The sequence below is a fragment of the Balaenoptera ricei genome, chromosome 2 (genome assembly GCF_028023285.1).
Source record: "Balaenoptera ricei isolate mBalRic1 chromosome 2, mBalRic1.hap2, whole genome shotgun sequence".
NCBI classification, from domain to species: Eukaryota; Metazoa; Chordata; class Mammalia; order Artiodactyla; family Balaenopteridae; genus Balaenoptera; species Balaenoptera ricei.
In genome coordinates, this window is record NC_082640.1 from 13476306 (window position 1) to 13488638 (window position 12333).

General features: G+C 42.2%; 1 protein-coding gene across 5 annotated transcripts; it reads right to left on the reverse strand.

Annotated features, from left to right (window-relative positions):
- Nucleotides 1-1225: 1225 nt before the first annotated feature.
- BMI1 (BMI1 proto-oncogene, polycomb ring finger) lies at nt 1226-11764 on the reverse strand. 5 transcript variants are annotated; one of them, XM_059911078.1, is made up of 10 exons: nt 11174-11764; nt 6208-6338; nt 5764-5860; nt 5090-5145; nt 4952-5002; nt 4684-4792; nt 4559-4604; nt 4027-4125; nt 3574-3654; nt 1226-3482 (listed from the first exon to the last, which is right to left on the reverse strand). In XM_059911078.1, exons 2-10 carry the CDS (start codon nt 6317-6319, stop codon nt 3153-3155), a joined length of 981 nt encoding a protein of 326 aa, XP_059767061.1. In that variant the 5' UTR covers nt 6320-6338; nt 11174-11764; the 3' UTR covers nt 1226-3152. The 5 variants fall into 5 exon arrangements, with proteins under 5 accessions (XP_059767061.1, XP_059767069.1, XP_059767085.1 ...); XM_059911086.1 differs by lacking the exon at nt 11174-11764 and adding an exon at nt 10696-10874; XM_059911102.1 differs by lacking the exon at nt 11174-11764 and adding an exon at nt 7095-7165.
- Nucleotides 11765-12333: the final 569 nt, after the last annotated feature.

The window sequence follows — 12333 nt, forward strand, 5'->3', positions numbered from 1 at the left end:
ATTGTTTCTAAAATTAAAATCCCATCTTCTCCAAAGACTACCATAAGCTATTTTTCAAAAACCAAACATTTTCATTTCTTCTTGGCCAGTTCAAGTAGGATTTCACATGGATTCCTTTTACATTGCTATTAAGGTTTCATAGCAAAACTTTTTGATAGGCCTATACAACGAGTGTACCAAAAGACTTCACAAATCAACTGCAACTCCAATATTGGGAAAAGAATAAGAGGAAAGGATGAAGGAAAGCCCCTATCAGCTTACTCTGCCTGTTGCATTGTACCTCCAAAGGTCCTAACATTTGCACATATGGATAAGGAAACAAAGCAATATGGTTGGTAGGTTAAGTCAACTGAAGGGCAACTTTTTTTTTCAACTCAGAGCAATTAACGGCCGGCAATTTTAAAAGCAAAAAGGTACTTGTAAAGTGGTATGCATGTGTAAAGCAAGATAGATCACTATTTATACAACAGGAACCAGCCTCATTCTTTTTTTGCATTTAAGCTAAAATCTGTGAAATCAATTTAGGCATTTTCTGTGGAATATTTTTAGCTCTAACTTTGTGGTACAGAATCCCAGAATACTGTTCAGAAGCAAAAGCCGAACTTAAAGCCGACTTTTCACGCGCTCTGCCTTGATTGCTAAGAGTTAAAAAGTTAGCAGCTTTGATATGGGTTTTTGTAACACTGAAATTTTAAGTGGTAGTTTAGCAAAAGTTTTAAAGCCTAATTGTCAAACCCGTGACGGCTGCTTATAGAATACAAAACATTATACTCTCTTCTGTTTTATTAAAAGACAAATTTTAGCTGAAATAGCCTTTAAAGCTTAAGCAATTTTCAAATTGAGTAGGGGGGAAATTCCTCTTTCAAACAAAATAAATGGACATGTTTTCAAGTATGGTGAAATAGTGTTAGGTAAGCCATAAATGCAATATCTGATATTTTACTAAGTAATTTCAAAAATAAGTCCATTTAAAAAGGTTGAGATGTAAAATCTTTGAGTTCCGTGTTGATCCTATGACTTGGTTTTGTGTAAGTCAAATGACACAATCCACTAGCACTTTAAGTTTTTAGCCTTTGAAAACTATTTTTGCATTTTTTATATACACAGTCATATCCAAAGTAAAAACATCACTTGAAACTTCCATTAACTTTTTTTTTTTGTCTTGGATAACATCATGAACAACTTAAGAAGAAAAGCCTAGAAAAATGAGTTAAATTCACCAAAATTGGCAAACATGGGTAACTTTTACTTCAAAGATTGTAGAGTAAATAAACAGATACATCTTTCAATTGGGCTTTCAAGCAATTATACAACAAAGCACGTACTCTCAGCAACATCACCAAGACAGCGATGGATGTTCTTCAGCTTTTACCTGTTGTAATCCACCATAGGGTTTCCAAAACTTCTGCACATTGTGCTTTTCATATCAAATTTTTATTAAAGTCTTAGCTATTTTCTAAATGAATATCCTTTTTATTGGATTTTTTCCAATTACAAATGAAATTTAATTTTACATCTATCATTAGAAACAACACTTACAATGGGACTGTACAAATTTAGGTCAAAATAAAAATATATGTATTTTGTGGTTTCATAAAACTTCATTTACTGTATCTTTAAACAAAGCAGAAGTAACAGCAATATATGTAAAAGTAATGATTTAATGACTATAAGCAAGACAGAGCAATAGAATTGTGCTTCTTTTGCAGACGGGGGACAATGAAATGTTTAACTACAATTTCCCCATACAAACATGAAACAATATTCATAGAGAATAAACACCCTCACAAATAACTGATGGGTGATGAACAAGTTCGACCAAAGCAAAACACAAACTGAAAATTGTTGGGGATATTCATACTTTAAATTCAACATGCTCACTCTATTTAAAAACTAATACCTGTAGAAGCTCACAATAAATTGCTTCTATTTCCAGACGTTACAGAGAGGGCATATTCCACTGTTTATAACTGTAAAAGCAATTCTTAAATTTGAAATTTCCACTATGCCACATATTAAAATAATTTTAGATAAAATGCCTTCTTCCAGCAATTTGCTGGTTTATTTAAAATACTTTTTAGAATTACAGCGATCAATATGCATTTTAAAAACATATTAATTCCATCATAAGCAATGGGAAATGAAGAAAGCATTTCCAATTTCCTTAGTGAAAAGTTTTTCTTTAATGCAACTATTAATTTTAAAAGTAAACAGGTATTACTAGAGAAAAGTCAGTATTACGATATGCCAATCGCTTCCAATGGAACAAAATTTAGAATTAGATATCCACATTAAAAATATTCTGTGGTGATAAGGCTCAAACATAGGTATCTGCAAAGGTCGAACCAGTTGGGAGAATTTTAACAACCATCTCTGAATGCATGAAACACAATATTTTCTTTATAGTATTTATAAATATATCATACAATACTGTTTCCTGTTATGTCGTATACCAATATGGCATTGTACAATAAGCATAATGCCATCTGATTCATACAAAAGCGAATCATTTAAACAAGTCAGTAAAATAAACGGTAGTACCCGCTTTTAGGCTTACAGATTGTAAAACTGAAGTTTACTTTCCTTTGATCGGTTTCGCGCAGCAACAGAGAAGTAAAAATCAAACAGGAATCAAAATGGCTAAATATGCAAGAAATTGTTATTCACAGTGACATGGCTACACAGAATGCATTATTCTCTGCATATTCTTTCCATTTGTTGAATTTCAAGATAAAAAGCACTTGTTTTCTACAGGTTCACAAAACAGCATAATAACAAGAACAGTCAGGGAGGATGTAATGTAGGCGTTAGTTGAGATTAACAAACTATGGCCCAACGTTTATATCCACCGCAGAAGATTTTCAAATCCAAACAATGGTTACAGAAACCATTTCACGTCTGTCCTAACACACAGAAAAACATCTTGCCTGCTTTCTCAGAAACCAATTCTTTCGAGAAATAATCTTTCTTTTCAATTAACGTCCATATGAATATCACATCTAGTCCATCTTTTATAGCCAAATTTAACGTCACTACAAAAGAAAGCAAATTGGACGATAGTCACATGTATTAGCATCTATAAAGCTGTAATGGCATGAAGATATCTATATAAATCAGGGGTTTAAAATTTTTTTCCTCAACAGTCTCAGGCATCAACCAGATGAAGTTGCTGACGACCCATTTACCGACGATTTTCGAGGTCTATTGGCAAAGGAAGATTGGTGGTTACCGCTGGGGCTGCTGCTGGTTCCATTCATAGTGCTGGAAATGTGAGGAAACTGAGGATGAGGAGACTGGACTGGAGTGCCGGGGCTGGGCAAACAAGAAGAGGTGGAGGGAATACCTCCTGCTGGGCTGTTGGCCTTGTCACTCCCAGAGTCACTTTCCAGTTCTCCAGCGTTTGTCAGTCCATCTCTCTGATGACTGATCTTCATTCTTTTACAAGTAGGTCGAACTCTGTATTTCAAAGGAAGCGGACCATTCTGTAAAGTTAAGAGGGAAAAAAAAAATCAGTCTTAGATCTTTAAGTACAGTCTATCAAAGTAACCTGCGAGCGTCAGGTAGGCTACTTACCCTTCTCCAGGTGTAAATGTAGGCAATATCCATTAGTGTATAGTAATCCTTTAAAGGTTCCTCTTCATACATGACATCAATCTGTTGAAAAACAACACTTCAATTATTAAGCATCACAAAGAATGATGGTAAATCTAGATTTTTTTTGCCGTCTAAATAGAATCCAAAAATGCTTTTAAAAAACATTTTCTCCAAACATTTGGACAAAGAAAGAATCCCTCTGGAAACTTCAAATGAGGGAAAACATTTCTTGAAATTATTAAGGGATTTGTTTTCATAGCGTAAAACAGAATCCATACCAAATATTTTACGAGCTATTTCCAAATAAAGTACTAAATTAAAAAAAAAAAAATTCCGTTGCTTTTTTGGGTTTAGAATCCAAGAAGAAAAATGTCATTGAAATTTTTTTTAAAAAGGTTTACATAAAATGCATGAAGACTGTAAAGTAGATACCTGGAAAGTGTTAGGTATGTCCATTTTACTTCTGAGAAACTTTCTCAGGTGCATCACAGTCATTGCTGCTGGGCATCGCAAATATCTTTTATCATTCACCTAAGGGCATATTTAAGAAAAATAATTTTTTAAAATTCCTAACTTTAAGATTTTTTTTTAAAAGTCAAAAAAAATAGATAGATGTCTGAGTATGATAAAAGGTACGAATACCAAAGCTGAGATTTGACTAAGTTCTCAGCTATACTTTGAGTTTGCTATTATTATAAATACTAAATGAACAGATTCCTTCAGTACATCAAAGCATTAAACATTAATTACTGAAAATATTTTGTAAGAATAGTAATCATATATAAGATAAATTCTATCTAGTAACTATCGAATATAGATCACTCTTAAACATCAAACATGATGATTTTCTTCTATTTGATAGCAACATCTGACTCTAGGATATTCTAAAGGGCAACATACACCCTCATAAAATCTAGAATCCAAACAATGCATCTTCTATGTGTTTTTGTATCATGGAACATACCTCCTCCTTAGATTTCTCCTTGTCTTTATTTACTTTCCGATCCAATCTAAGAAACAGATAATTTATTAGGCAAACAATGTATCTAATAAATACATCAGCATAAAACACATTTCCTTAAGAATTACCTGTTCTGGTCAAAGAATTCAATGGATAAACTTATTATTTCATCATCAGTTATAATTCTCTTATCTTCATCTGCAACTTCTCCTCTATCTTCATTAGAGCCATTGGCAGCTATAAAAACATTTTTAAATTCAATTTTTAAGAATTAAATATTTAATTAAATATTATACATACAGAAGAATGGAATTGGTACTTTAAGCTTAATTTTAATAAATTACTGAATAAGTTCTCCCTCCAAATAAAATGTCTTTCCCCCTCTAAAGAGTTTACCATCAGCTGAAGGATGAGCTGCATAAAAGTCCCTTCTTCTCTTCATTTCATCTAAAGAGGAGGAAAAAAAAGACTTAAACATAGCAGGTAAAACTGATAAATACTTTTTAGAAATTCATTTTTAAGCAAGTTACTCACTTTTGAAAAGCCCTGGAACTAATTTGTATACAATATCTTGAAGAGTTTTATCTGACCTGAAAAAGAATAAATTAGAAAATAAACTATCAACTAATATGGCAAACACTAAAAATGTTCATAAGTTTTTAAACATTCTTTGTTTTCTCTGTTATAGTATTTTACTTGATTGTAACACTGTCTATAACTACATCAACATGATAATTATGAGGATAAAATTTCTTTATGTAGTAGCACTGTTTTTAAATTAGTAGAAAGAATACTCTATTTTATATTCACTAATAAATTCTTCACATTTCACTAAGTCAAGAAAAGTGTGCCTTCCAAATTACTGAATTAGCTAATATGAAAGAGAACAAAGAGGAGAGAATGGAAGCAGTTTAAACACATGCACTCTTGCCTGTCACAAGGTCAATAAAGCAATGCAAAAATGGAGAACTAATTCCATTTTTAAAAATGATTTTAAAAAATCTTAAAATCCCTTGAATAATATTGAACTCTGTTTAAAGTTAGTCATCATTAAAATGGCCAAGAAATTAAGGGCTATCCTCCTCCACAACGTACACGCAGTAGACGGGGACTGAAGGGTAAATTTTGTGTGAAAAAATAAACACTAAATTCAGTAATTATGCAATTCCAATAACAATTACAAACAATATTTTTAAACATTTTCCTACCTTATATTCAGTAGTGGTCTGGTCTTGTGAACTTGGACGTCACAGATAGGACAATACTTGCTGGTCTCCAGGTAACGCACAATACACGTTTTGCAGACTAGAAATAAAAACACAAATTTTTTAAAGTTCAGGAGGTAGATGCTAAGCAATAAAATTAGTGTCATAAATAGAGAACTAGTAGTAACAAAATAGTAAATACCAAAAGATATTTCTAATTAAATAAACAAACTCAGTTAACATCCTGAGAACACTTAAACAATTTATATTTATACAATATTTTATTAAATATGCATTAACAAAAAGTCACTAAATGCAAGAGCAGAAAACGACTTCTTCATTTTGTACCAACATTCTCAAGGACAGTGGGAATTGTTAGTTTTCAAATTTCAGGACAAGATGTTAAATATACACGACACAAGAAAAGGTCTAAAACTGTGTACTTACAGGAATGTAGACATTCTATTATGGTTGTGGCATCAATGAAGTACCCTCCACAAAGCACACACATTAGGTGGGGATTTAGCTCAGTGATCTTGATTCTGGTTGTTCGATGCATTTCTGCTTGATAAAAGATCCTGCAAGACAAAGAAATACTGGCCATAATTCACAGAAGGAGAATCGAGATTATCTCCAACTCCCAGTAACTATATGCTCTGAAATGCTGAAGGAGTTCATAAAACTCGTTTAACACTGTGCAGCTGGACTGTCCCAACGTCTTCTACAGAAGGAATTCACTGATCAGACCTCAATCAATTCTACTGAAAAGGTGAAAAAGGATCCAAGAAAAGTAATCTCTGGTCCCTCAGGTCATTCCAGGAGGGAGAAGAAAAGGTCTGGGGTGGGGGCTGGGAGCTGAGAGCATTCGGGTCTCTTTCTTCCATTTGTCCTCCAGCCCAGCAGCCCCACGGCTGCTGCAGACGCTACACGCTCCCCGCAGATATTTACCAACCGCTAGGGCTTGTTCCAGGACTCCAAATTTAGGGTAAAACTTCCTTATGGATCTTCGATCGAAAATCCAGGAGCATGCCCTGGCTTCCCAGGGGTTCTGGTTGTTTTAAGCGGTTCCGGCAACCAGAACCTGGCACGTTTTGACGCGATACAAAGGGAAAGCAAATTCTGCTCTATCTGCATCCCTGGCATTTCCGGAGCTGGGTGCTGGGGCCGCAGGAGAAGCACCTCGAGTCGGCCTCGGGCTGGGGCCTGAGCGCGCGGACGCCCGGGGGCCGGGGGGCCGGGATGCGGAGGGGCGGGTCCGGCGGCGCCCGGGGCTCCGTCTCGCTCCGGATTCGGAACTCGCCTCTGTCGGGGTTTCCATAGCAACTTACACTTACACTTGGCATCCGGCCACCGCTGCAACTCCGCGCGGAGCCGGGCCGAGCCCGTAGCTTCGGCAGGCGTGCGGGGCTGCCGGGCGGCGGCAGCGGCGGGCGCGGGGGAGGGGCCGGCACGGCGCGGGGGCGGGGCCGCGCGGGGGCGGGGTGGGGTGCGGGCGCGCAGCGCGGGGGTGGGGCGGCCCCACGAGGCCCGAGGCGCAGGGGAGCAGGATCCTGGCCCGAGGCGACCCGGCAGACAGGCTGGGGGACCCCGGAGCGTGCAGTGGTAAAGGAAAATGCAAACCGCACTCCGGCCATTTCGGACACTCTCGGGGGCCTCTTTCCACGTCGACTCGGCGCGAAGAGCTTCTTTCAGATCTTTACTCTTTCGGTCTCTCCTGTTAGCAATCACTAGGTCAAAAATTTCATGAAGGGATCTTTTGAGAATTGCCAACTGTGCACTTAGCCCGAAACCGTCAGGGCTCAAATTGCAGAGATGTTTATTGAACTGAAACTCTTTAAAGCTTTCTTCTCTAATAGGAAGTTCTCCTGTAGATTAGGATGAGCGATACAAAGTTTTGGAAAGGCTGAAAACTGAAATCTGTTTCACAGCAGACGAGGAATGGGCAAAGCCTTGTGTTTTACCTGAACTATGCTGGATAGAGGCAAGAAAAACTACCTGAATCGACGACAGTGACAATAAGTAAAGGACCATGTGACCAGCCCATTCCCAACGCTAAATCAACACCTTGTCAACCCAGAGCACCGATAGCAGAGAAAAACAAATGTCATTTTCTCAGCCTCACCTCCATGCAAACCCCACACAATGAAATGCTATTCCCAATAGATATCATATGTTACAGAAAAGTCACGGTGGGGAACTGGCAGCAACAATACAACAGCGGACAATCAGGGAAGTCAATTACTTCGTGCAGTATGCTTGAAAAATGCATTTCTTACTCCCACTTCATTCATTTCAGAATCTGAAATAAGACTAAGCTTCCAGACTTATCTGAAGCACATTCTCAAAGCTGCCTTGAATAGAAATCTAGGAACTTGTGAAACTTGAAGATGCATCTGAGGTTTTAATTCTCAGGGAATTTTAATGCAGAAGAGGGAAATACTAATCAACACAGCTCAATGGCTGAAACTAAAAGTTTTAGAGTACTAAAAAAAGACACACACACACACACACAAAAACGGTAAAAACAAAACAAAGCCTCTTTTATGAAAAGTGACCACAGTGGCAACCAGTGACTTCAACCAGAAAACGTCATGTGTGACTCCTCAGTTATCTTTGGATGACTTGTTTAGAGGAATATTGTCAACATATTGTTAATATAAATCTAAGTGGGATTACAGAGGAGTTGTGGATGGAGCAGTGTCCCTAAAGAGTAGCAATATTTAATTCTATTGTACTTGGTGATTAAAGACAAGCCTTCTTGGTTCTCAAAGAAAACTCTCCTTATGAAACTGCAGGATCTTTACTAGAAAGATAGTTAGCAAGGTGATACTTCTGTCCCCTTGCAAAAGCACATCACACTAATGCCACCGATCATGAAGTTCAGGAAGGGGCATCAATAAAAACAGCTGCCTTTATTTCTCCTCTACTTTACATAAAATCAACACCAGACAAACACAAATATTAACACACAGAACAATCAGACCTCAGTGAAAGGTTATCTACTGGTTGGCTTTGAACGTTTAAGTCTCATGTACTTGACCAAAACCCTTTCAAATTCATCTTAAGTGTTAATTCACACAACTCCTCTACTTCAATTCACAAGAATTTGACCACAACCCTATAACCATTTATAATGCTAGTAAATACCACTTTGTTACTTGTATAAGAATCAGTTCTTTATCTTTTTATACCACTTGAAAGTACTGGGAACCTAATGAAGACTTCCAAAACATCTGACATGCTTGATAAGGCTTCAGAAACAATCTCTTGCACCTTAGAAAGGAAAACCTTCTAGGTTCCACCACAGAAACTGCCAGTTAAGCAAGCAAAAATGCATCAAACATACAATGGAAGAGATACTCAATAGTTTAAACTTGCCATTATAACATACTCAGTTGGGGCTGTCACTTTTGTTGGAGGCCTAACACCAGTAATGTCAAAATGAAGGAAAACAGAAGCAAGTTCTTATGTTAACAATCAGCTTGACTATTGCAATCTAACAAATGCAAATGAACTCCATAACCCCAGTTGGGGCTCCCAGCCCAATACAAGTATGGGTAAAGTTGGGGATAACTTGACTTCTAGGGAGAATTTTACATTTGGGGGAACTTAATGTACATCCAAGAACTTGATGGTAGAACATTAATGGATTTTTCAAGTATAACTAAATGCTCACTTTTCTTACAGAAGCGTGTGTATATGTGTGTGTATACATACACACATGCATACACAGTGACTTATATGGCTTTAAAGATACTAGGTGTAAATGTACACAAGTAGGTTATTTCAAACACCTTTGCACTTTGGGGCAGATGTATGGGAATGAACTCAAATATTAAAAAAAAATGTTTGCCCACAAAATCAACCTCTAAGGGATTCTACTTAAAATAAAACTCAAATGTTAATATAGTCTCATAAGTTAGCATATGCTGTTAACAATTGGCATCCTTAAGTTTCAAGACTTTAGCGTGGCATATAATATGTTTCCAGAACTTTGGGGTTAAGCTTCCTATAAAATATAGGTTGAACTACTCATAACATTCTAGGCATCACCAACCTACACTTGGATTTGAATAAATATGCCCAGAATTTTGCCTACTTTAAGGGAAGGGGTTAATACATGCTTGTATTTCAAATACTGAACCGTGACCACTAAGCCCACTAAATCCTTTTATTGCAATTGGGAATGATCAAAGTCTCTATACTTGTTTACTTCCAATTATTAACTGTAAATCTCTGGGGAAAAGATCATGCTATATGGCTGTCAAACCCAAAAGACTGCGTAAACATATGCCATCAACTTTTTAGTGCTCGTTTTCCAAAGCATCTCCTCACCACATGACCTAAGCTGACATTTAGCAAAACCTGTAAAACGTTGTGGACTTAAGTCATGGTTCTAAGTGCATCCCATACTAGAGGCTGAGAGAAAAACTGTAGTCTCTGAGAGAGAAAAAAACAAAAAGAGGAAAAAAGAAAGAAAGAGAGGAAACCTCTTGCAGGACTAACGTCCACTCACCATCATCACTCCAAAAAAAGCTCCAAATTTGAAATGCTCACTTCCCAGTGAGCACGTCCCAAGTAATGTTTGAAGAACTTATCCAAGACTCTCAACAAATAACACCTTGAAAACTTTACCATTTTAAACACAAACGCAGGAGACCTTGGAAACAACTGGGAACCGCCATCTTACAAGCCATCCAATTTCTCACAAGTGTCCCTCCAACTTAAGTTAATAACATTTTTGTTCGGGCTCTCACCAGCCTAACATCCACCTTGGCGGGATCGCTGCCCCCCACGCAACCCGTCCCTATAAAATGGGGGCGTTCTCTGGCTGTTTAAACCCCTCCAAAGCCCTTTCTTCGGGAGAGGAGGGAAGCCACTTGACCCAAGCAGCTCCCGATTTCAGGCACCCGTCCCCGTTTCATCAAAATCTACCTCTCAACAAAAGGCGCCGTGGCCGGGAGAGCCGCAGAAGCTGCAAATAGAAGTGTTCTTCTCGGGGGCCATGTGCGTCGCGAGGGTGTAGAGGGGCGCTCGGGGGAGAAAGGAACTAAAACGTGGGGCCGCGCGCGGCGCGTCCGGGCTGGAGCGGGCGGCGGCTGGAGCGGCGCCGAGGCCGGCTGGCGGCGGCGGCGCGGGCTGCGGGTCGGTCCCGGCGCCGCGGGAGTCGGCGGGCGGCGGCGGGCGCGCGCTCGCGGGCGCGGGCGGCGCGCGGGGCCGGGCGGCGCGCGGGGCCGGCGGGCGGCGGGCGGCGGCGGCGCGGGGCTCGGCGCCCACGCTGTCAGCGCCCTCCCGGCCGGCGCGGGCGAGGCGCGGGGGGGGCCGCTCCCAGTCCACCGGCGGCCGGCCCGAGCCCGGCGCGACCCCCGCCGCCCCCAGGCCCCGTCCCGGAGGCGCCTCGCCTCCTACGTACCCGGAAAAAGCAGCCGGCGAGAAGCGATCGCAGCGGGCGGAAAAGACAATGAAAGTTAAAAGTCGTTCAGCAGAAAATGAATGTGAGCCAAGCGGCCATCTTGAAGCGAGCTGCAGACGCTGCTGTCAATGGGCAACGAGCGCAGCCGAGAGGAGCCGCGGCCGCCGCGCTCGGCTCATGCTGCCTCCCGAGCCCGGCCTCCTCCTCCTCCTCCGCCTCGGCCTCCTCCTCTGCGGCCTCCTCCTCCTCCTCCTCGGCCTCCAACGCCTCCTCCTCCTGGGCCTCCTCCTCCTCCTCCTCGGCCGCCGCCGCCTCCTCCCGCTCCGCACTCGGGGGAGGGAGCGCGCGGAGGGGGCGCGATCAGTATTATTCTGCGGGGCTGGGAGGTGTTTCTAATCCGGATCGGGGCTCCCTCGCCAACATCCCCATTGTCTCGCCCCGATCTCTGCCTTTAATACTACGATTATTATTTCATAGTTGCCGTGGGGGGAGGAGGGGGGGTGGGGGGCGCCGTGTGTGTGCGTGCGGAGAGGCGGGGGGAGGGGAGGAAGGCTGAGGAGGGGGGAGGGGAGGGTGGAAAAAAAAAAAAAGCACCGCTGAAGGCAGAGTGGAAACTGACACCGGCTCCAAAATGGCTCAGAGTCCGCCCGCCCCCTCCCCCCGCCGCCCCCCCACCGGGTCACGTGCTCCCCTCATTCCTTAAGGGCGGCCTGGGAATTAGTGTCGGTGTAGTCGGGCCCGCGGCCGCCCCCTCCCCTCGGAGCAGCGCGACCCGGCCCCCTCCCCCTCGCTCGGCGCGGCGGCGGCGCTGGCGCGGCTGCGGAGACATTTCTCCACAGCGCCACACGCGCCACCCTGCTCTCGGCGCGGGCATCGCTCCGGCCCCGCAAGCAGTTCAGCCCACCCCACCCCCCGTTATTTCTTTCTTTCCGCCGCCCGCCTCCGCCCGCGGTGCACACGTCCGCGGGCTCCCGCCGAGGAGAACGCCCGGCCGCCGCCCCCCGCTCGGCCCCACGGGCTGCGGCCCAGACTCCGGCGCCGCGGCGCGGAACCTGCGACCGAGTTGGGCTCGCGGAAACAACAGCGCCCGCCCCAGTCTTCCCGCGGCCGCGCCGGCCCCCTTCCCCGCCCGCCAGTGGCCGAGGCGGGGCGCGCGCGGG

Excerpts from the sequence above, each read along its gene's own strand:
- BMI1 (XM_059911078.1), bottom strand. The coding sequence starts at position 6,319 with ATGCATCGAACAACCAGAATCAAGATCACTGAGCTAAATCCCCACCTA. Across the intron at positions 5,146-5,763 it reads AGACCACTACTGAATATAAG|GTCAGATAAAACTCTTCAAG; the intron begins GTAGGAAAATGT and ends ATTCTTTTTCAG. Across the intron at positions 4,126-4,558 it reads AGGAGAAATCTAAGGAGGAG|GTGAATGATAAAAGATATTT; the intron begins GTATGTTCCATG and ends ATATGCCCTTAG.